This window comes from Marmota flaviventris, chromosome 15 (genome assembly GCF_047511675.1).
Source record: "Marmota flaviventris isolate mMarFla1 chromosome 15, mMarFla1.hap1, whole genome shotgun sequence".
In the NCBI taxonomy this organism is placed as follows: domain Eukaryota; kingdom Metazoa; phylum Chordata; class Mammalia; order Rodentia; family Sciuridae; genus Marmota; species Marmota flaviventris.
The window spans coordinates 1,811,557-1,835,946 of NC_092512.1; the positions used below are offsets into that span (position 1 = coordinate 1,811,557).

A 24,390-nucleotide genomic window follows, 5' to 3' on the forward strand; every position below is an offset into this window, starting at 1 on the left:
ATGAGGCCCCTCCTGGTGTTGCTGCTCCTGGCTACTGCGTGTACTGTCCTGGGTAAGGCCGCTGGCTGCAGGCGGGGCGGGGCGGGGCGGGCTCCCAGGCAGGGCGCGGGGGCCTGGGCACTGGCGAGGCTGGCTCTTTGCCGAGGAGACCGAGTGCTCCCTGGAGCCTCAGCCTGGGTTGGGGGTCACAGGGAGCGAGGGGAGCCCCTCAGGCAGTCCCCTGCCTGGAAAAATGTTGTGGCTCTCTACTTAGGGCCTGGCTCTTGTGGAGACAGAACTCTGGCGGAGGGCTGGAGAGGCAGACTGTGTGCCCAGGGCACCGGGGCTGGCCTTCGACTGGGGCAATTCCATCCCCTTCCCCCCAGGACAGGGTTCCTGGGGTGCAGGACTGTTCACTCTAGGAAGGAAGTTCCCAAGCAAAACAGAATGAGTGGGTCACCCCCACCAGCCCACTCTGCCCTGACCCTGATAAGCTGGTTTGGGGACAGAAATGAGGCCAGGGGTGGGAAGGGATGTTCTGCAGCAGGCGATTATCAGCTGAATAATTATCATTTGGAGGATAATTAGCCCCATCAGCTTCCCCTGGGGGTGTGGAGAGGGAACCTTGGGGATCCATCCAGCTGGAGGGACACCTTCAATAGGAGGCTGGAGAGGCAAATGAAGGGGCATTGGGCAAGGGCCTGAGGCTGACTCCAGAGGACATGGCAAGGACAAAGCTTAGGCACTCACCAGAGGAGGCAGGGTGCTGGAAGATCCCAGGCCACAGCGCCACTCAGGTCCCACCAGTCCTGGTCAGGACACCGCTGTGGGAGAGAGGGGCTGAGAGGCCTGGGTCAGGAGTTAGGACACTGGCCGGACCTTTACCCTAGGGCTTAGCATCTGTGGGTAGCTGATGAGGACATAGTAAGGGTCATCCTGGGGTCTCTCACAAGTGCCCAGGGCAGAGGGTCTGGAGAATCTCAGGAAAGAGACTAAGGTAGGGTCCTTCCTCAGAGAACCCTGGGAGTGCCTCTTGGGCCTGGCAGGACCAGGGACCAGCTGCAGAGAGAGGAGGCAGAAATGGCCAGGGGTCACCCCAAAGGCAGCTATTTCTCCTTGGGTGGTTCCAGAGCCCTGACCTGAGAAGTGTGGCCTCTGAGCTCAGAGTGGGGACTAAGCACCTCCCCACTCTCTGCCCAGGGCCGTGACAATGGCTGTACATGGGCTGACCCATGAGTGGAAGGTGTGATCACCTCATTGCACAGGTGGGGCTCTTCAGTCACAGTAGGTGTGCATATCCAGGGGAACCAGGGCACCCTACAGACCACCCCTACAGGACACCCCTTCAGAGAACCCCTACAGGACACCCCTACAGGACACCTCTGCAGGCCATCCTTAGAGGGCACCCCTGCAGGGCACTCCTACAGGACACCCCTACAAGACACCCCTACAGAGAACCCCTACAGGACACCTCTACAGGACACCCCTATAGGACATCCCTACAGGACACCTCTACAGGACACCCTTATAGATACCCCTACAGGGCACCCCTACAGAGAACCCTTACAGGACACCCCTACAGGACACCCCTATAGGACATCCCTACAGGACACCTCTACAGGACACCCTTACAGATACCCCTACAGGGCACCCCTACAGGGCACCCCTACAGAGAACCCCTACAGGACACCCCTATAGGACATATCTACAGGACACCCCTACAGGGCACCCCTACAGAGTACCCAAACAGAAACCCCTACAGGCCACCCCTACAGACACCCCTACAGGCCACCCCTACAGGCCACCCCTACAGACCACCCCTACAGGCCACCCCTACAGGCCACCCTTACTGGCCATCCCTACAGACACCCCTACAGGACACCCCCATATGACAACCTATGGGACATTCCCTACAGAACACTCCTTACAAGGCACCTCTCCCGGCAGCCCAGCCTCCACACAGGACACCGTGGGGGAGCCTCCTGGCCCCTGCATGCCCTCTTGCAGCCCCCAGGTCCTTGCATCTCTTTAACTAGCACGTCCCTTCCCCAGACTGCCCACAGAGATCCTTACTACAGGCCAAACTCTGGGCCTCCCACTCCAGAAGACCTTTCCAGGTCACCCTCTTCACTCTGTGGAGACAGCGTCCACAGAGTGACCATTGTACCTTCTGCTCCAACCCGCTGCAGGTCATACCACTGTCCCTGGGCCAGCCACACCCAGGCAGTTTGTCCTCTGTTAAGGGAAGCCTTGACACAGTCCTTGTAGTCAGAAGTTGGGGTAACCACAGAGCACCAGAGCCAGCCATCTCCAGGGCCTGCCCAGCTGCTGACCACTGGCAGCCTGGACCAAGGCCTTTTGCTGCAGACTCTGTTCATCCCAGGGATGAGGGTCACCCCATCCTGGAGGCTTCTGCCCTCCTTCCTCAAGGAAGGAGAGGACTGGACACACACATGTCATGCATCACACCACTCCATGATCTGAGAACTCCAAGAGCATCATTGTTAATCCCATCTCATCGGTGAGGACACCTTGGCTCAGACAGGGAGGGGACAGGGATGGTGGGATTAGAACCCAGATCACCTCTGAAGCCAACCAACCCACTCTGCACAGATCCTGCTGCTGAGGACTGTTGCTTTCTACCACCCATTCATGCACCCATGCATCCACCCACCCTGTCATCACTATCCACCCTCCCACCCATTCATGCACCCATGCATCCACCCACCCATTCATGCACCCGTGCATCCACCCACCCATTCATGCACCCGTGCATCCACCCACCCAGTCATCACCATCCACCCTCCCACCCACATGCACCCACCCACTCGTTGCCAAACACCCATCAGGTCAAGGGGGTGCCCGTGGTCTGCAGTGGCCCTGTCGGCACTCTGGACCCACTGTCCTGACGGCTCCAGTTGGGCACAAGGTAGGAACAAGAGCGGCCAGATCCTGCCCTGCAGGCATCTTGCTGGGAGAGGAAACAAGGTGCCAACTAGAGAAACAGATGCCAGGCCCCAGAGCCACTCTTCTCCCCAGTGGTTCCCAGTAGCTCAGGACCACTCACCTACCCATCATCCACCCCCTCCCCCGTCATCCACCCGCCCATCCATCCATCTGCCCATCACCCATCCATTCACCAGCTATCTACTCATCAGGACCTTTCCTGGTTCAGCTGTCATGGCTCCGCTACTCTCTCTAGTCCTCTCTAGAGGCACTGCAGGGCAGAGACAGAAGAACGCAGGAGTTCACGGTGCCAGGAAAGCCTGGGCAGAGGGGCTGTGAGCCCAGCCCCAGGGCAGCCTGTCCACACCACACCCCACACCTACCTATCCCTCAAGCTGACGGCCTGGCACTGACACATGGGACCAGAGGGAAGGGAGTTGGGAGCATGTCCAAATCACCAAGTCCCTACCCCCCAACCCTCCAAAGACCTGGAGCACCCCTGGAGCAGGGAGGAGGAGACCCAGAGAGGAGACCCTGAGTGGGCCGCAGGGCAGGCAGCTGGGCCTTCAGCCCCAGCCCAGCCCAGACTGACGGCCTGTGCTTCCCCCCAGCCCGGGCCCTGCACTGCCACGTGTGCTGCGGCCACGAGAACTGCGAGTCTCTAGTGGAGTGTGCCCCGACGGACAAGTTCTGTGTGATCACCAGGGCGAGTGAGTACCCTGGGCCACGCGGCCCCGGCCTGCCCACCTCCACACCCAGCCAGAGCCCAGTGCCCAGCCCCACCTCAGTCAGATCCCAGGGACACCCTCCAGTCCACAGTGCAACCCATGAATCCACGTAGGAGATGAGGGATCAGGGGCAGCTGTCCACACACTGGCACCTGGAAGACGCTAGCCCCACTCCACCCCGGCTCCTAAGCCCAGCCTTCCACATACTGTGTGCCTCTTGGCCTCTTCCCAGCTCCCTCTCAAATCAGCCATGACTGGACATGACCTCCTGCCCCAGTGCCCACTCCCTGAGCTGGATCTCTGCCCTGTCCACATGGTAGCAGAGCAGCCTCCTCCAGAAGTCACTGCCTGCCGCCCTTCCCACACCTCCACAGGCCAGAGCTCCTCCTTCCTGTGCCCCTCTGCACCCAGGCTTTGGGGGCTGAGCTAGGGCCAGAGCTCAGGTGTGGGGCCAAGAGGTGCCTGTGACAGGAGTCCGGGCAGTGCACGGGAGTAGCCCAGAGGTCACCTCACAGGGCTGAGCAGGACAGAAGAGAAGGTGCTGCGCACAGTGAAGCAGGTCACCGTTGGTGACCCCGAGGGCTGTAAGGCCTGACCCAGTTGCAAAGGATGAGACTGGGCAGTGGGGAAGCTGGCCAGAAGGGGCAGCAGGACCAGGTGAGACTGCAGAGAAGGAAGGAAGTGTACAGGCAGAGCCTCTGACCTTGGTGTGTCACCTCTGGGCAGTGTCACCTCTAAGCCTGGGGTGCTCTCCCCTTGCAGCTTGCTGCCACCATTGGGATCATGTCCATGAGGTTCTCTGGCCCCTGATAAATGGCAGCTGCAATGGTGACTGTCCCCAGGCTCCTGGCCTGCGTGTCAGGCAGGGGAACCAGGCAGCACTGCAGCTCTGGGCCACTCCCTGGGCCACAGACTCCTACAGCTCCCAGAGATGACAAAAGCCCCCTCAGACTCAGAGTCACCCCATCTACCGAGGCAGTATCCTCCCCGGGCCCTACAAGGACCCAGGTGGCCCTTGTGCACCTGCCAGCCCTGGAGAATGAAGGGGAAGCAGCATGTGCCCCTCCATGCCCCCTACTCAGCACAGCAGGGCCCTGCCTGGAGACACCTCCTCGCCCCACTCTCCACCCTGCTCCACCCTGCTCCGTACCCCCGAGCTCGGGCACACCCGCCCTTCCGAGGCTCACGTGATGCAGGGGTGGCAGGTCAAGGGGGTGCCCGTGGTCTGCAGTGGCCCTGTCGGCACTCTGGGCCCACTGTCCTGACTGCTCCAGTTGGGCACAGGTAGGAACAAGGGTGGCCAGATCCTGCCCTGCAGGCATCCTGCTGGGAGACGAAACAAGGTGCCACCCAGAGAAACAGATGCCAGGCCCCAGAGCCACTCTTCTCCCCAGTGGTTCCCAGTAGCTCAGGACCACTGGGCGCCCCTCGCCTGAAGCCTCGGGTCTCACAGCCAGACAGTGCCCAGTGCCCTGAGGGCCCTGGCCTCCTCGGGATGGGGGTTCTCTCAGGCCCTGCAGGCTCCCACTCCACGCCCCTTCCCCTAAATAGTCACTGTGTCCCTGAGTGCCAGCTGGGGGTGGGTTCAGAGATGGGTGCAGACTTCCGGTCCTCCAGGGACCTCAGGGTCACCGCTGACCATGGGACAACGGGGTGCCAGGCTGACAAGCAGTCAGGGGCACTCCTCTGAGGGGCACCAGGAAGCACCCTGGAGCAAAACAGGAGGCTGGGGACACAGCCTTGGCAGGAAGGTCCAGGTGGAAGGACCCCACACCCTGGGCCACCAAGCTGACCCCAGCAGGTGGTGGGACTCCCTGACTCTCCTGGCCCTGAGGAGGGAGGGAAAGGCCATGAAGCTGCGTCAGAGACTGACCCTGCCGAGCCTGGCCCGCGTCCTTGCCCACCTCTGACTGGAGCCTGCAATGGTCCGGCTCAGTAGCCCATCTCTTGGGCGAGGAAGCCAGCTCAGAGCCCAGCCAGGGAAGGAAGGCCAAGCTCCGGCCAGAGCCAGAGCTTGCTTTCTTCAAACCAGTGCCGGCAAGGACACTGTGCCCGTCCATGTCCCCAGCAATCACTCAGAAATGGCCGGTGAACATTGCCTCTCCTTCACCTGACCCATCAAAAAAGCTCCTTGCTTAAAAACTGGGCATAATGACATACTGACCACAGGTCTCAAGCCACGACTCACGCAGGGCAGGATGGGAAGGGGTGCCACGGCCTGCCATCCTGTGCCACCCTGGGAGGCTGTGTCCTCAGAGCCTCTCAAGAGGGCCACTCAGCCTTAGCCAGCAGGTGGATTCGCACTGACCTCAGAGGCTCCCTGGTGTCCAGGAGAGCTTCGTTCCACCTGGACCCAGCGGCTCTGTCCTTCCACTCTGCCAAGGCCGGGAAAGGGCTGTTCAGACTTGGCCCCGAACTCTGCTGTCAACCACCAATGCTCCCAACACGACCCCAAGTTCACTCGTGACCCCAGAACAAGGGCAGAGGCTGCTGGCTCCACTGTTACCAGATGGAGAGACCGAGGCACAGGGACCTGGCCCGCGAGGGGCACAAGCACCTTACCCCACCCGCCTATTTCTGGGCCAGTTGTAAACAAGAGGCCCCTGGGGGCTGGCCCGCGTCCTTGCCCACCTCCGACTGGAGCCTGCGTGTCAGGCAGGGGACCAGGCAGCACTGCAACCCCACCCCACAGCCCCCGGCCTCCCCCGAGCCCTGTGCACACAGATGCAGAGTCACCTCCCAACAACAGCCGTGAGGCCTGGAGGCAGCGTGCAGGCCACAGGCCTTGCCACCCTGTCCCTTACTACCATCGCAGGTTTCCTAATCCCCAGGTGACCAGGGCTGAGGGTGGGGTCGGTGCCTTCCTGAAGCCCAGAGGAGGAGAGGGGAAGGGAGGGAGGAGCCTCCAAGTCGCTCCTTGGACTCAGAGACCACAACGGTGCCAGGCAAGGGGGAGACAGGTCACTGCAGGTGCCAAAGTAGGACCCCACCTACTCCTCCAAGGCTCCACCTCAAGCCCTCGCAAGCATTCGAAGTCCCAGGAGCCCCCCAAAGCAGGCTGCGCCCTGGGTGTTTAGGTGGCAGGGCTGGGTGGGTGCCGGGGCCTCTGGGCCTGTGGTTCATGCCACCCATGAACCCTGTCCTCTCTCCACAGCCAACCCCGGCGGCATCCTTGTCATGAAGTCCTGCGCCCCGACCTGCCCCAACAGCACTGTGTCCTCGGACGGCCGCGCCCTCTCTGTCTCCTGCTGCGAGGGCAGCCAGTGCAACCGCAGCGCAGCCTCGGGCCTCGGGGGCAGCCTGGGGACCCTGGGGGCCAGCGCCGCCGCCAGCCTGCTGTGGGCCCTGCTCCACGCGGCTTGGTGAGGGTCCAGCCTGCATCTCGGCGCCTCGCAGCAGGGGTCTGTCTGCACCTGAGCAGTGCCCCACTCAGTCCCAGAGGGGGCCCCAGACCCAGCTAGCACCCCTCCCCCACTTCCCAGGACCACCCAGCACCCTCCCCAGCCCTTCCCCAGAGAGAAATGAAGGACCACAGCCCCTCAGTCCCCTACCCTGATGAGGAAAGAGCCCCTCCTGCCCTGGGGGCCGTCCAACAGGCTGCCCAGGAGGGGACATCTCCAGCCATGCTCAGCCCTTTCCTGCTCCTGAGGCTTCCTGGCCACTTTGCAGTGGGAGGGGTGCCCCCGGTCTCCCAGCTGTCTGCACCCCCACTCAGGGCTAAGACCCAGGGCTCAGGCTGGGGTTTTCCCTCTCAAGGGTGCCTGTAGGACCTGGTGCTCATGGCCGTCGGGCCCCTGGGCCTCTCCTGTGCCAGGAGTAGCCCTGACATGGAGAACATGGCTGTGAGTTTGGGGCATCTCTCTGCACTCCCGTGCAACCCCCGTTCTTACCCCATTCACCCACCCGCCACCACCCACTGCTGTCACTCACTGTTCCTCACTCTCACACATCCCATCCACCACTGACCACAGCACTGACCAGTCACAGACCTACCTCCCAGGGCTTCCCAGGGACTCCAAATGCTAGCCAGTGCCCCCAGCCCAGGGACCACCACCAGCCCCTGTCCAGGTGAACACAGGCTTTTTAAATGGTCCCTTGGTGGCCGCCGTGGGGGTGGGGCAGGGCCTCGGGACTTGGTATCCGGCATTGAGACATGGGGGGTGGGCTGTCCATTCCCACTGGGCATGGGGAGACCCTCCTATTTCCAGAGAGTGTTGCCTCCCAGCCTGTTCCCCAGGGTGTCCTGAGAAATGAGTAAAGTGGCAGAGATGTCAGGTCTGGGGGTCTTTCTGGTCCTTGGTCTTCGCACTCAGAGAGAAGACGGGCCTCAGCACCTCAGACAGCCGGGGGGCTTTGGGAAAGGCTGCTGGTTCCCCTGAGGCCAAGCCCAGGCATGAGGGAGAGCACTTGCTTCGTACCTTGGTCTACTGCAAGCCTCAGGAGGACGCTAGGAGTGCGTGTCCAGTCAGTCCCAGTGGGGGTGCCCTTGGGCTGCTCTGGGGAGCTCTTCTGAGCCTTGGTGTCCCCCAGGGTGCCCACATCCTCCTTGGTGTCCCCACGTGGCCTCACCCTCCTGCTGCCGTGGGCCCCATGCCCTCACGGTCCACATCCCCTCCACCCCCTGACAGGCCCTGGGACTCTGAGGCCTCTCAAGGCCACGTCTCCTCCCAGGGCTCTTTCTGGGGAGCAAAACCAGAGCCCCCCAATTCTGGAGGAACTCTGTTCCCCCACCTTCAGCCCAGGGCTGGCCTGCAGGGGCAGCAGGAGGCCCATCCTCAGAACCCGCCCAGGCCCTACAGGCCATGGCTTGGGTTTCCCTGCTCCCGCCATGGGCCTGCCTGCCCTGCCCACTTTAGTGTCCAGTCCTGAGTCCTTCCCTGCTCTTCTGCCTTTTGGAGTTCAGAGGCTGGAAGAGATGTCGTTTCCCTTCCCCTGCTTCTTTATCCCCCATATCCCTGCCCCAGGTGACAGGAACAAACACTGGGCCCAGGCAAGTGGAGGCAGGCCTCCTGCCCACCTGGCAGAGCCGGCTCTCATGGCCAGGTGTGGCTGCGAGATTCCCTAAGCAGTGTCTGTCTGCACTCTGGGAGTCTGGCAGGGGGGGAGGCAAGGCACCCAGCCTCCCCCACAGTCTCCCTTGGCCTCTACCCTCTTCACCTGCCTGCTACAGGGTCACACCCAGAAGGAGGAAGGCCCCACCAGAGCCCCACCTGTCCACTGGCCACTGCCCCTTTGTGCCCAGACTCGAGCCCCCTGCCCTGCATGTTCCTGAACAGCCTTGCCTGGCTGATCCCGTCCTGTGCAGTGGCCACTCTGTGGGACATGGGTGTAGCTGGAAATGAGGTCAGGACACCGAGATCTGGAGGGCACACTTTATTAGTGGAGCCACGGCCCAAAGGGATGATTCCCAAAGTCCGAGCCCCGAGCGCAGCCGGGTTCTTACTTTCATACATAAGCAAGTTTGGGGTGCAGCAAGGCAGGGAGTTGGTGCCATGTCACTGGGGGGTGTGTTCTACGTCTCCTGTGCGGGCACAAGCTTGTGGACAGTCCGGGACTCCACATACAACACAGGGACTGTCACTGCACTGAGTCTGAGGGGACGGTTCCGTTGCTTTGTTTTCCTGCTGCTGCTGCTGAGGTTTCCTTTCACAGCTGCTGCAAGCCTCTATGGTGACATGTCCCTGTGCAGAGCTGCTGGGCTTCCGCCTGCAAGACCGCAGCCCGCCAGCTCTGCCCCTGCTCAAGTTCCTATTGTGTCCTTCTACCACGTGGGGGGGGGCGGGGGGGGGCGGGGGCATGGGGTGGGGTTCCCGTTCCGCTCTCACCACACCTGGCGCTGGGAAGACAATGAAGGGCAGCGCCCCCACTCGGAGCCACCCCCTGGAAGCCAGGCTGTCGGACCCCTCACCCTCTGGCCCCAGCCTCCAGGCCCTGCGTGGCCTGCCACTCTGGGTTCCCTTGGGAGTGCTATGGCCCCCGGGAGGGACAACCATCCAGGAGCAACATGGGTCTTCTCTTCTTAAGGGTGGAAAGCCCAGCATGACCCAGGAGGGACCCACCCTGAGGGCAGTCCCCACCTGCAGGTCCCCAGGGAGACCATCAGATGCCACACGGCATCACACCCACCTCCTCTCAGAACTCCCTGCCTCCCGGGCAGGCGGGACAGGGGGGCTATTCCCCCCCCACCTCCAATGGGGAAGTGGGACACAGAGAGCTTCCCACCCCAGCCCCCAGCTCCGGGGGAGTGGCGTGGGCAGCCTGGGTTCTCCACCTCCCACACACTGAGTCACCACACCCAGGCGCCCCCTGCACACCAGGCTCCTTGGACTTGGGATATCGAGGGACAGCAGACTGGGTCCCTGCCCTTAAGCAGGAGAGGCGGGGGGCACTGTGAGCAAAGCAGCTAGCCCACGGGGGCCCCGTATCAGAGAGGAGGGAGGACAGGCCTGGGGAGCGTGGCCGAGATGCTGCCCACCAAGGCCTGGAGGAGGGGGTGGGTCCCGGGACTAGGAGGAGCCCAAACGCTGGGAACAAATAGGGGTGGGCCCCTGAGAGTGGCAATAAGCCTGGCCAGCCCAGAGGGCGCTAAAGCAGGGCCAGGAGGCGGGTCTGACCCTAAGGCACTCTGTGGGCAGAGGCCCTCCATCATCATCTGTGTCTAGAGTCTGGCCCCCTCCTTGGGACAACACTGGGGATCCCGAGGGGATGGCAGGGCTGGGGCAGCAGTCTCAGCCCCCGCCAGCCAGAGATGGGGCTACAGAGGAAAGAGAGGAAGGAGGGAAATGGGGGACCAGGACTTGGGGAGGGTTTAGATGTGCCCTCCTAGGTCCCTTCTTGCTGCTAGACTGGTTCGGGAGGAGCCATTGCCATATGTGGGGACAGGAGCCAGCAGGCTGGGACAATCACCCCTGAAGGCCAGGACGGGGAGAGGCATCCAGAGCCCACAGGAACTCGGCCAAGACTCAAAGTGCAGGTGAGCCAGACCCGGGGGCCAGCCCGCGGCGGCCCTGCTGGGAGGGCAGTGGGGAGCTCTGGAGCGGAGGCGGGGCCCTCTGGACTCTGCCAGCTCAACTCATCAGACCTGGGCCCCGAGTCAGGCTGCACCTCTGTCCTCTGCCCCACAAGGGCCTGCCAACGTCTCGCCCTACATGACCCTAGGTGCTCACAACACACTTAAACTCTGAGGACTGTGGTAATGAGATCTCAGGTAGGGCCCAGTGTGGGATCCTCCTCCATCTCCTGGGGTTGTCACCACACCCCAAGAGGGGACTTGTAACAACATGCAAACTCCTGGGTCAACTTCCCCGTCCCTGCCCCAGACAGAGCACCAAAGTGGGGTCCCTGGCTACCAGGCCAAGCCCACCTACTCCAGACTCAAAGCTCAGAAGCCACCTGAGCCTTGAGGGACCCCAGTCCCCCCGCTCCCATCATGCCATGTGCAGAGAGCTGGCTGCTCCCAGAGACGAGGACCAATGACAGAGGCCAACCTGGCAAGCAGGTGCACAGGCACGCCCTTTCCCCTCTGGGCGAGCATCCCAAAGCCCCTCCCAGACCCCTCATATCATATAACCCTTAAAAAGAGCCTGTCTGAAGACTGGGTGTCTCAAGTCCCAGAGCTACCGCCCTCCACCTGCAGACCCAGGGTCTCGGAGCCCCCCGTAGCTACTCTACAGCTTGAGAAGGACCGCTCTCCCGTAGGGAAGGTGCGTGTGGGTGGGCAAGGGCAGGGGAGACGAGAAGCAAGGCAGAGGCAACCTGGCATCTGCCCTCCAGTGGGGACTTCTAGCTGGGGACAGGGCCTGGAGGAACAAAGCAGACCACCAGGTGGCCCTTTCCTGGGATGAGCTAAAGGTCTCCATGCCCCTGGGCCTTGTGGGACTCCACCCTGGGAGTTGGTCTGCACTGACTCACAGGGAGGGGTCCCTGGGTGGGGTAGGAACACTCCAAAGGCACAGGGAGGCCCTCAGGGAGAGTCAGAAGACCAAGGCCCATCCAGAGGGCGGGGAGCAGTTGGGAAATGGATATCTGGGAAGGGACTCTAGATACCGTCACCGTCCTGGGACTTGTTCCCATGACTAAGGGAAATGTCATTGTGCAGCACTGCTGAATTCACCCAGGTCGTGACAAGATCCAACTCACTGCTTCTTCTAGAACAATCAACCCACACGGCGCCCCACTCCTCATCCCCCACCCTGTTCTACTCCTCTTCATAGGCTCTGTCCATACCAGATGTCCCAGAATGCATTTTGCTTTCCTTATTTAACAAAATAAAACCTTCAGCTCAGTCCTGAAAAAGTGAATTCTGTGGGGAGGAATGCTCCTCGTTCGTGTGGGTCTTCCTGTGTGCTGTCCAGCAGGCAACCAGCCCATGTCGGTGCTCTTCCGACCATATTTATGTGACGGAAGATGGATGAATGGGCACAGGGATGGATGGGTGGATAGATAATGGATGGATGATGGACTGATGCATGGATGGATGGGTAAATGGATCAGTGAATGGATAGGGGATGGATGCATGAATGCATGAATAGATGGGTAGATGAAGGGATGGACGGATGACGGGTAGGTGCAGGAATGGATAGATGTGGACCAGTGTGTGCATGATGGATGAATGGGTGATGGCTAGATGAACTAGTGTGGAGGTGGACATTGGGAGCAAGCGAAGGCAGGGGGCAAGGAAGGAAGTGTAGGAGACGCTGTGTTCTCTTCCCCCGTGGAGTTCAAGGCTTGGCAGCCACCATCTCTGGGCTATAACGGAGGTGAAGTGAACTGCAGCTCAGCAGAGAGGTGAGCCCAGAAGCTGAGCATAAGCGCAAACCCTCGTCCTTCCCTCGAAACTTGGAAGGAATTTATCTCAACATGCAGAGAGCAGATCACCTTCCAGGTACCTGGTCCTCGGGGCCTTTGTGTGCTACAAGCCCACACTGCCACAAGCCTGCCGTCCTGGTTTGGGGTCCCCATAGTCATTTGTGCCAAGGTTCCATGGCCCCATGGCTGTGCCCTCTGCACTCTGCCGCACTTCATCATCACTCACTAAAGTCTTCTCCGTCATCACCCAGACGGTGGCCCGAGGCACCCCTGGCTGAGACCTTGGTGCCCGTGTCTGTTGGTCCTACCACACAGGCCTGAGAACTGGTTGCTCCCTCTCTGAAGCCTAGGGCCCCAGTCTTGCCCTTCCCAAGAGCAGGCCCCACCCAAGGCAGGGCTGAGTTGCTCAGGCTGACTCCGTGACGTGCTCCTTGGATGTGTACCGTGGCAGGCAGAAAGGAGAGGCCCAGCAAGGATGGAGGGCCAGCACAGGGCATGGTGCCAGCCACACACCCAGACCCCGACCCAGTACCTGGACACTAACTGCACCCAGCCCAGCCCAGCCCAGCAATGGGGGGAGGGTACACTGGAGAATGACTGCTGGGGGCCAGGGTCCCAGAGAAGGAGCAAAGATGCAGGCAGGGTCATGTAGGCCCTGGGAAGCAGGCCAGCAAGACCCACTTCCAGGCTGTGGCTGAGCGCAAAGGTGACTCCTGTGCTCGGAGGGAGGGCTGTGGAAGAAGAACCCCAGGCCCCGGGGACAGGCCCAGCTATGACTCCACCGGCAGGGTGATGCTGGGAAGGCCCCACCCCTCCCTGTGTCACCGAGGCCCTGCCTGCCAAGTGTGTGATCTGGAGGGACTAAGTGGCCCAAGGGAAACCCTGCCTCACTGACTCCTCTGGGAGAGCCCCAGGTGACAGGGGACTTGGAACCAGGCCCTGGTGCACTTGTCAAGATGTCCTCCTTGCTCCACAGCTGATGGCCACCTCGGGTCTCACTTAGATGGCTCCACCCAGGTCTGCCCTCCCGCGGCCCCAACCTTCTGGATGGTCACATGTCTGCAGCGTTAGGGGCCAGGCTCTATGGGCCACGGCCAGACAGACTCCACTTTACCCGAGACTCCACGCCATGGAAGACGTGCTTCTCCCAGGGACAGCCCCCTCTGTGCCCAGGGACAGTTGCTTACAGAGCACGTTTGGCAACACAAGATGGCGATTCTCATACAGTGTAAAATCGTCCTCTTTTGGTTCCCATTTTTCTTGGACAATGTACCCTGTCAGAAATTGACTGTCTAGATGTTAGTAACCATTCTCTAACTTGTACTCAACTAGGGACATTTGGGGTCACTCCCCCTTCTGCTTATGATTTTAGATCTCATGACGTTTCTTTATGGTTTTAAATCATAGCAACAGCCACTTATGATTAATATGGTTTGGGAGCATAAAGATGCACTCAAACCCCAGGAGGGGGTCAAAGGGTGTAGACTTGCAGCCTGCCCCTTGGTTTGCCAGCTGGTGGGTCCAGACTCCGGCTGGTGAATAGAGCTTCTGTCTCCTGCTTTAAGATCAATTTGGTGATTTACTGCAATCTCGCCTTAACAGCATAACCGCGTACACCACAGATCAGTCTGCCATCTCTCTTTCCCCCGCTGACCTGGGGCCTGAGACCTGCATATGGTATGTCCTGATAGAATGTAGACTGAATCAGTGAAGTGCCTGGAGGGGCCTGGGGAGTGGCCAGGACTCGGGCCTGCCCACATGGCAACCTTCCTTTGCCCCAAGGTTTTTGGACATCTCCAGTCCAGGGGCCTGACCTGCGGCCTGGTGTCCGACTTCAGGCCAGGGCAGGACCCGGGCTACACTTTCAGAGGGCCTGGAGTAGCATGCTCTGCCCCCTGAGCCAGGGCCTTCCTTTCTGAGCTCAGGCACCTGGCGGCCTCCTGGCACACACAGGGGGACCACAGGAAAGCAAAAGGGAGGGACGTCAGCAGAGGTCTCTGCTCCAGAGCGAGGTTCAGGCCTGTTCCCCGACTTCCTGGCCACCCAGCCAAGTTCAGGGAGTGGGCTGGGCGAGGGGCAGCACAGTGCATCCCTGCTCTCTGCTCTGCACCATTCCTATGGCCAATGTCCTGAGGGTACAAGTCACATCAGGGTCCTGGTCCCAGGGACTGAGAGAGAAGGGGCTCTGTGGGAGGAGGGTACTGGAGGGCCATGGAGATGGTAAGAGGGCTTGACACCACTCCAGGGGTGCTGCCTGTCCTCTCTGCCCTCATTTCCACTCGTAGACGGGTGCTGGTGGGACAGAAGTAAGGCACCACGGGCTCCTGTGCCCGCCATGCCTCCAGGGCCCCGATCTGGCTGCTGCCTGCAGAGAGCCCAGAGTCCACATTTCCTCCTGAGAGTGAGTTTCCTTCGAGGCTGCTTCACACGTGGGCCAGGAAACTGCGCAGGGAAGCCAGCTCACGTCCTCTCGGGCAGCCCTGCCAGGGACAAAGGCCCTCCCCATAGAACTGGAGCCCAGCTTCTCTCTTGGCCTCGGGACACACAGCCATTGTGAATCCCGAGGCCCCACCAGCTCCATCATACCCATCAGAAATTCCAAACCTGTTTTTCCAACAGATTCCTAGCCCAGTGAGTCACCCCTCCCACCTGCCATGCCCCATCTTCACCACCCTGTCCCCAAGCTCTGGGTTCTGCTTCCCAAGGCCTCCAAGTCACCCTCCCTCCAACCACCCTGCGCACCCTGGGCCTGTTGTGCCCAGCGGGCCTGGAGCTGGGGTGGCCTTCTGGGCAGCATGGGCCCTGCATCGCCTGCCCACCCTGTGAGGCTGTGGCAGCCCTAAGCAAGCGCCCGGGGACCGGGATCAGCCAGGGAACAGGAGCCCTGACACACGCAGGCTGCAGAGGTGGGGCCGCCCCAAAGGGCTACTCCCGACACCCCTCCGGGTCCCAAAAAGCATCACCCGTGCCCCCTCTGTCCTTGGGCAGGTCTGGCAGGCCCAGGGACTGTCAGAAAGCAGCCTGTCCTCTGTTCCCCCGCCTACAGCCTGAGCTTTACCCCCGGCTCAACACAGAGCCAGCTGGCCCAGGTGTAGGCCACAAGGGCCCAGCAGTGTCAGAACCACAGGGCTCCCAAGAACTTCAGACTGGCCCAGGCCCAGCCTTGGGATAGGCCCAGAGCTCCCTCCATGTTAGCCTGGCCCCCCAGAGCAGGGGCAGCAGCCGGGGGAGCAGGAGGACCCTGCAGGGTCCACCCACACTCCCAGCTGGGCCCATAGGGGAAGCCCCGGCTCCAGTGAGGTGGGTGCTTGAGAGACTAGCTCACGGGGAAAGAAAGTCCCTCTTACACATACAGAGCAAGAAGTGGCCTCTGCCTCCACTCGGCACCAGAGCCAGCACCTGCCAAGGACCCTGGATGCTGGGCCCAGACTTGAGGAACTCCGGCCTGGGAGGATTGAGCAGACGGGCAGATCAGGATGGTGCTGGTTCTGTGCCCCTGAGCAGGGCAGGGAGTGCTGGGTGGGGAGGGTTATGGGCTCCAAGGGAGGGAGGGGGTGAGTCCTGCCTCCACAGGCATCTGCAACGGCCAGATCTCCACAGCCTAAGGTCTCCACACCACCTTCCCGGCCCACACTCGACTTCCAAGAGCTGTTCCTGCCCAGTGGCTCCTCCTCCCCACCCACCAACCCAGCTGCCCCACAACCTCTGCCTCAGCAGGGATGCTTTACTCCCTGGGGTTCTTGCTCCAGGGTCCACTGGGCTGGCCCAGCACCCTGAGTCAGAACCCAGGCAGGCAGGGTCAGCGCCTCTCCCCTGCCTCCCTGCAGTGGGTTCCCCAGAGCATCTGGGACAAGCTGTGGCTTGAAGGACCTCTCTGGGGTTGGGAAATGCAGGGCAAAGACACAAGGTGACAGACCAGGTAGATGGTTAGAGACAATGTGACCCAGGACCAGCAGACAGACAATGAGGGGACTGAGCAGAAGCAGGGAGCCGCAGGGCAGGACGGACACGGAGGCCCTGTGCACACCCAGCCCTGGCTAGGCCCAGAGAGGTGGGCTAGGGGCAGTGTCCTTCCAGCTGGCAGGAGCCAGGCATGAGTGGGGCTGGTGGGTGTGGACCAGGCAGAGTGAGGCAGGTCCAGATGGCATGCCACTGGCTGGCGGGCTGCCACCCCACACCCTCTACGGCACCGTCCCAACTATAAGTCCTCCCCAGAGGAGGGGCCCCCACTGCTCCCAGAAGATGCTCGGTATGAAGACGGTCCTGCTGCTCCTCGTCATCCTGGCTGTGGCCATGGGCCCAGGTGAGAGGCTAGGCCTGGGGGTCAAGTGAGGGTGGGCAGCTTTGGCCTGTTTGCCAGACCCTCAGCCTCAGCCAGGGCAATCACCAAACACTGGAAGCCTGGAGGAGTTCAGGCTCAGAGAATCCCGATGTTGTGGAGGGCTCGACTCTTGGAATCTAGAGCAAAACGAACTCCATTTCGACTTGGCAGAATCCCAGACTTAGGGCACTTCAGAATCAGGGAATTTTGTAATGCACCAGGAGAATCTCGGGCTGAGAGCCACAAAGCCTGGAGTTGTCTTGAGATGCCGCTCTCCTGGGAAGGACAGACTCAGGGCCATCGGCCCCTGCTGCCAGCCCCTCCCTGACAGCCCTGGGGTGGCTTAGCCCCACTTCCCCAAGACTCAGGAAGCCAAGCCAAGAACCCGCGTCCTCAGAACCATCAGGGTGGAGCAGCAGCTGTGTCCTGACAACTGTCCTGGCCTAGTCCCAGGGCTGAGACCTCTAGGAAGGGTCTAGGAGGGGTCTAGGAGGGGTCTCCCTGGTACTCCATCCTCTTCACTTCCTGGCTGCTCCCCAGGCATGGTCCAGGACAGGACCTCTAGGAAGGGAGTCTGAAGGGCCAGCAGACTCCCCCAAGCTGTGCAGGGGGTGAGGGTCCTGTGCATCAGTGGGCTCAGGGGCGGGGGCAGGAGTAGAGAGGGTTCTGTCCTGCAGGGGTCTCTGTGGGCAGTGGCCCCAGGCCCAGCTGAGACACTGACCCCTCACCCCCTAGCCCGGGGACTCCGCTGCCACGTGTGCTCCAGCTCCACCAACTGTAAGCAGCCGCAGACCTGCCCAGCCAGCTCCCGCTACTGCAGGACCATGACCACAGGTGGGTGGCAGCCCAGCTGCTGCAGGGTGTGGGGGACCACGGGGGAGCCACGCTCGTGACGGTTTGGTCTTAGTGGTGATCCTAGCCCGGAGGTGGAGGGTGCCCGTGGCAGCTGGACTCGGGGCTGTGTGGGCGTGGGCTGGGGTGAGGCGGGCAGGCCTGACACCCCGTCTATGTGCAGTGGAGCCTCTGTCGGGGAACCTGGTGAGGAAAGAGTGCGCAGACGCGTGCATGCCCAACCACAGCCAGCAGGGCCAAGTCAGCAGCGGCGTCCAGTCCACCCAGTGCTGCCAAGACGACCTGTGCAACGAGCGGCTGCACAGCTCTGCGCCCGCCCGCACCCTGCTCAGCAGCGCCACCCTGGGCCTGCTGCTGGCCCTGGGCCTCCTCGCCAGCGTGGCCCCCAGCCTGTGACCCCCCAAGGCAAGGGTGTCACCCCTTTCCCTCTCTCCCCTGGGGCCCCCCACAGCCCCCTTCCTCCCTGGCCATGACGGGAGTGCCCGATGCCCAAGGCCGGGCCTTCCCAGGAGGCTGGGCCAGGTCAGGGTGGGTATGGAGAGTCGACCACCTGGAGCAGCACCTCCCCCAGGACGGGAGGGTGTGGCCGGCCAGGCACGCAGGAGGGCGGACAGGCCACCCTGGTCCCCTGGTTTTGTCCTGGCTCCTTTATTTTTCTACTTGAGCCTCTGCAAGGAAATAAATGATGTAAAACCAGTGTGGGTGTGGAATGGGGGTGGGGCAGGAGACCCCAGTCTCCAGCACTTGCCGCCTGGGGCAGCCTTGGCAGCGCGCGGGCAGTGAGGGAGGCTTCACCACCCCTGGAGGGATCAGGCCTTCCCCGGTGCCTCCAGCAGCCACAGAGGAGGAAGGCGCCCCTGGGGTGAGGCACCCTGGAACACAGGCCAGCAGCGCCCAGAGGCGGAGGGACACCCACCCAGGCCACATCCTTGAGATCTGGGTACAGAGGCTCAAAGAGACCCCAGTCTTGAGCTATGCAGACACTGCTCCAAGGCCAGGCCAGCTGTCCCCTGACCACACAGAGCCCCGCAGCCCCTGGGCCAGAACTCACCCAGGGGAGCTGGGGGCCTGACTCGGCCAGAGGCTAGGTGCGGTGGCCCAGGGGCAGGGAAGGGCCTGAGGACAGCACAGGCTCCAGCTGGCTTCCTGCCAGGCTTGGACAGTTCTCCAATTTGGAGGCTGAGGTGGAGTGAGAGAGGAGTCTATTTACAGATGCCCAAGCAAACATCGTCCCCATCCTGGGAGCAGGCCAGTCCCACTCTCCAGTAGCCATCCTCTGAGCCTCCTGGGGTCAGCACAAGGTCCTGACCCCGCCAGGACTGGCACCGTGGCACCCTGGCTCCCTGGTTTGGCGAACTCCTCAGTGGCCCAGCATTACCCTGCCCCCAGCAGACAGGAGGGATGGCCCTGAGGAGGGGTCTGGCCTCTTTTCCCCGTGAACCTGCCCTGAGATAGGCATTCTGGACACGCTGGCTCAAGCTGAGGGCCCTCAGCCTGGCGCGCTGTGAAAGGTGGAGTGTGACCCAGGAAGCGGTCACTCTTAACCCCACCAGCATCTCGCCTCCCCTGAGACCTGGGCCAATGTGTGACCTCAATGCCCAGGCTACCCCTTCAGCTCTGGGTATGGCCTGGGTGGGCCCCACAGCCTCACCCTGTCAGCCCCCTCTCCATACCCAAGCCATTCCTCAGGGATGGCCTGGTCATTCCTGGTCCTCACCAGGTGAGTTGAGCAAGACACTCGACCTCCCAGAGCCTCACCCACCTGGTGGGATCAGCATCTGCCCCTGGTGCTGGTGCCTGTAAGGGGTCCCCTGGTCTCCTGCAGGGCCACTGCTGAAAGAATCCTCCACGCAAGACAACTCGCCGGGGAGAGTTCCAATTTCATTGCAAAAGGCTCTGTGCTTATATAGATCTAAGGGGAGATGGCAGGGCTTAGGTAAATGGCAGGCCACCCGTTCATTGGCAAGTTCTTCCAGATATCAGCTCCAGAGCCCAGGAATTAGTTCTTATTGGGGCTAAGGTTCCCCGCCAGCGAGATTTGAAATTGGGGCCGGCGGGAGAGTTCAACCTGCGGGAACTTTTCGAGCCAGTGGAAGAAAGGGAAAGTAGGAAGAGAAGGTCCTTAGACGCCACATTGAGGTTTTTCTCTGGGGTGCGGCTGGCGTTATACTTTTCCCAACAACTGCCCCTCCTTCCAGCCTCTGCAGGGCAGCAGGCTTTCCCTCTTGCTGCATGTACAGCACCCAGTGATCGGCTCCCATTGGCAACTGTGCCCCAGGGCTGCAGGGAGGAGCTCAGGGGCCCCTTTTGGACCAGCCACCCCTGGTGGCTGCCAGATCGGGTGTCTTAAGGCACCTGCCAGGATCATTCTCTTCCCCTGACCAAGCCACCCAGAACCCGTGTGTGCCTCTCACTATCCCCGCTGGGCACCCAGGACAAGGTATAGTCTGGACATGGGAGTCAGGCAGAGCCGAGGGCAGGGGCACCCATGATGCAGACCCATTCCCCATGTGGACACAGAGGACAGGAACAGGGAAGTGACTCCTGCTCACTCCACAACAAGCCAGCTACAGAGTCCAGGGGACAGCAACAGCCACCTTGGGCAAGGGAGGCTCTGTGTCCAGCATGGAGGCAGGGAGAAGTGTGCCCCCACCCCAGAAATTAGGCCACCGAGTGAGTGCCGTCTGGCGGGTCAGAGAGGGTTTCTAAAAGTGGTGGCCAGTAAAGGGACAGCAGAGGTGGTGGGTGGGCGTGTGCAGGCCCCAGGCCAGGGTGCAAAGCTGTCTGCACTCTCGAGGGCGCCAGGCTCCTGTGTGGCGCAGCAGTGCCTGTGACCGGGCAGCTCTCCAGAGCAAGTCCAGAGCCACAGCTCCTAGCCAGACCCTGTGCCGTGGCCTGCAGTCCCCGGGGCCTGACTAGCCTCCTGGCTACCTCGGCGTGACCCCACTGGGCAGCCCCTTCAGTGGTCTTAGGATCAACCTGACCCCAACCTAACTGGGATCCACCTCAGGCCAGAGCCCTGGGCCGGGTCTGCAAAGGTGGGGGCCCTGTGGGTGTGGACAGAGCTTCCCACCAGTGGGAGCCCCAGCCCTGCCCTCTCCTTCCTGGTGCCCTCAAGGAGGGACTCCCCCTGTAGAGCCCAAGCCCAGAACCTGCACAATGCTGTTGGGGAGGTGATGGCAAGGGGCAGGGCTCCCGGATGGCCACCCAGAGGTGGGTGCTGACCCCTCCAGGAGGTCTGGATATTGCTGACCACATGAGACAGGGAGGGCTGCTTCTCTCTGCCTTAGCAGAAATGCTCCACACAGCCCAGCACCAGGGCAGCCCCTAGGCCATCTTCAGCCTCGTCAAACACTGGTCCTCAGCCTATCAGGCCTGGCTTCCCCCTAGAAGGAAGGACGGGGGTCTGTGCCTCCCTGGCCCCTAGCATGGGCATCCCATCCTGGACAAGGCCTGGGGGCAGCCCCACCACCTGCCCTTCTGGTCAGCTACCAGCCAGCTGGGTTGGCATGTGACAGGCCCTCTTTCTGGTCCTGCCATGGACAAGCTAGATGGTGCCACCTGTCTTCTCCCCGATGCTCTCAAAGAACCAACAGGTGGGTTCCTGGCCCTCTTTGGTCCAGCTCTTTCTAGCTCGTGATTCTGTGGTTGCTCTTCTCCTTCTCACAGCTCCCCTGTGCTGCCTGCTCTGGTTGGTCTGCTCATCATGTTCTATTTTCTGGTGTTGTGGTGTGAACTGATGAATCAGTAAGAGTGTAAGTTACAGGTTCTAGATTAGTAAAAAAAAACCAGATTATAGATACAAGGTCTTGATGAGTCAGATAAGACAATTATAAAGCAAGAACTGTCACAGGCAGGCCTCAGCCTCCATTTTGCTGCCTTCTCTAAAAAACTGTTGCAATGGGGCTGGGCCGGGGCTCAGCGGTACAGCACTCACCCAGCAGGTGCGAGGCCCTGGGCTCGGTCCTCAGCACCCCCATAAAAATAAATAAATAATAAATAAATAGAATGAAGTGTCCAACTACAACTAAAAAATAAAAACTGTTATAAGAGCTGTTTCTGAGGAGCTGAAATGAAAGCTGTTTTCTTATAAGAATTGTTTTTCTGCACTTTGTACCCCACAAACCGTACCCTCTTCAGGATGCAGCGGTGGTCGTGGTGAGCCACATCCTGGGTGCCCTTGTGGGTATGCATGACTTTGAGGTAGATTCTCGCTCCCACCAACCCCTGCCCCAATTCAGGAGGCGACTGCCTAGCGCCTGCTCGAACCTGGGACTGTGGTCAACTGAGCTGCAGAGCTGACGCCTTTTCTCGCTTCTGTACTCGTTGCTTGCTAACTGGAAAATTCCAGTCCTGCTTAGGGCTCGCAGGTCCAGCTTACTGTTTGTTGACCCCTGTGACTGGCTTACTTGCATGGCGTCTTTACGTTCCCAGGACACAGGCCAGGAGGTTGCTGTTCTCCCACAGAGCTTCAGTCTCAGTGGGTGGGTGACAGTCCCTGACCAGATAAATCAAGCGCTCATTGATTTGAACGTGGACTTAGAGTGTTTTCTGAATGGCTCCCCATTACACGGAAGGTGGAAGATCAGGTCCTTCCCGAGGACCTGCCCTCTCCAACACAGCCCCTGGGCCTGCGGCAGCTGCCTCTGCAGCCTAGGACTCCCCTTTCACCTTCCTTCAGCTGGAAATATTTTCTGATTTCCTTTTTTATCTCCCCAATTGATCAATAGGTTATTTAGAAATGTGTTGTCAGCCAGTTTCTAAATATTTGGAATCTTATCAATATCTTGGTTATTAATATCTAATTTCATCCCATTGCAGCTCAAAAAGAAAATAATTTGCATGATTTCCATCCTCATACGTCCATCGAGACTCGGGACCCAGGCTGTCCTGGTCGGGGTTGGGTGTGTTCTCTTTCTGCAGGACACAGTGCTCTGTGGGTGCCCCACGGCCACTGGGGCTCTCCCCCGTATCTTGCATCCCATCAGGAGTGTCTGCTGCTTTGTGTGCTTTGAAGGTCCGGTGTCAGGTCTTGAGCTTTAGGCTGCTCTGTCCCCCGATGACCCTCTACCATTTGGAAATGGCCTCTGCTCCGGTTTCTTCCTTTGCTTGAAACCTGCTCTGTGGGATATCGCTAAGTCCTTCTTGCTTCCTTTCCCCACCCCGTGGTACCGGGGATTGGACCAGGGGTGCCCTAGCACTAAACTGCGTTCTCAGTCCTTTTCATTTTTCAACCTTGAGACAGGGTCTGACTGAGCTGCCCAGGCTGGCCTTGAACCTGTGACCGTGCCACCTCCACTGCACCTGGCTCTTTCTCTTCCTTGGTGTCCCCTTCCCTCTGTCTCCACTCTTCAGTTCTAACCTACTTGTGTTTGCACGAGTCCCCTGGGGTTCCTGGCAGCGGCTGTCAGTCTTCCTCTCGTCAGTCCGCCTGTTCTGGAGGAGGGTCAGAGCATCATGGTGGGTGCGCGTCAGCTGGAGTCCTGTTCCACTTGTCTCTTCTGTTTTTTTTTTTTTTCCCACTTTTTCTGTCTTCTCTTTAATAAACAGGTTAATTTTGTTACAATTTTATGTTGTCTCCTTGGTTGATTTATTATCCAGAACTTGATGTTTCCCTATTTCTTTTCTTTAGTCATTATTTAATGCTTACACCTTAACTTATTACAGTCAACCTTCAAGAAATATTGTGCTGGACACAGTGGCACATGCCTGGAATCTCAGCAGTCTGCAGGTTGAGGCAGGAGGATTGAAGTTCAAAGTCAACCTCAGCAACTAAGCAAGACCCTCAGCAACTTAGCAAGACTCTGTCTCAAAATTTAAAAAATTTTTTAAAGGGATGTGGCTCAGTGGTTGAGTGTCCATAGGTTTAATCTCTAGAAGAAAGAAAGAAAAGTAGATTGATTGCATCGAGCTGAGATATACCTGTAGTCCCAGCTACTCAGGAAGCTGAAGCAGGAGAATTACTTGCGACCAGGGGTTCAAGACCAGCCTGGGAAGCACAGTGTAAGACTCACCTCCCCCAAAAGAAGAAATAAATCATTCCACACTTAGTCTAATACTTTAAAACAGTAAGCTTCCATGTTCTCTGTCAAGCACTTTGGCTCTAAGTTGCTAAAAGTTCCATAATACCTTATTATTGTTTCTGCCCCGAGCGATCAATTATCTTCTAAAATGATCTAAAAATCAGAAAAGTTGCCATGTGCCTCCCAGGGCTGGTACTCTGTGTCTCCCCTTCTATCTCAGGGCTTCAGAGACAGCCTTCTGCCTTGGTGTCTGAGACTTCTCCATTTCACCTTTATTTTTCAAAGATATCTTTGCTGGGCATAGAATTCAAAATTGACAAGTGTGTGTTCCTCTTTATTTGGGGTTGGGGAGGGTCCTGGTATTTTAGACACTCCTTTGTTCTGATGCCTGTGTTGATTCTGACAAGAAGTCATGGCCAGCCTTATCTTTGACCCTCTGTACAAAAGTCCGTTTTTAAATCTGACTCTTTTCCACAGTCACAAGTGACGTGACTACCATGTGCTCTGGGGTGACACTCTCCCCGTTTCCAGTGCACGGGGATGTGCTGAACCTCTGGGTCCACAGTTCATGGCTTACGTCAGATCACAAAACGTTTGGCCATTACCTGCCTGTTGGAGGTCCTCCTCTCAGAGACCCCGTGCCATGTGAGCCCACCTGAAGGTGCCCGGCAGGGCTCCAGCCTGCTGCTCTGTGCTTCCTTCCCAGTGGACCCTAACGTGTCCTCACGTTCAC

At 59.9% G+C, this 24,390-nt stretch overlaps 2 protein-coding genes across 2 annotated transcripts; both read left to right on the plus strand.

Moving 5' to 3' along the window:
* Positions 1-7,019, plus strand: LOC114102889 (ly-6/neurotoxin-like protein 1). Its single transcript, XM_027948340.3, has 3 exons — positions 1-52; positions 3,537-3,635; positions 6,808-7,019. The coding sequence occupies exons 1-3, from the start codon at positions 1-3 to the stop codon at positions 7,017-7,019; spliced, it is 363 nt and encodes a 120-aa protein (XP_027804141.3).
* Positions 7,020-16,643: 9,624 nt separating this feature from the next.
* Ly6d (lymphocyte antigen 6 family member D) lies at positions 16,644-18,330 on the plus strand. Its single transcript, XM_027948770.3, has 3 exons — positions 16,644-16,764; positions 17,518-17,616; positions 17,798-18,330. Exons 1-3 carry the CDS (start codon positions 16,704-16,706, stop codon positions 18,028-18,030), a joined length of 393 nt encoding a protein of 130 aa, XP_027804571.3. The 5' UTR covers positions 16,644-16,703; the 3' UTR covers positions 18,031-18,330.
* The last annotated feature ends 6,060 nt before the right edge of the window (positions 18,331-24,390 follow it).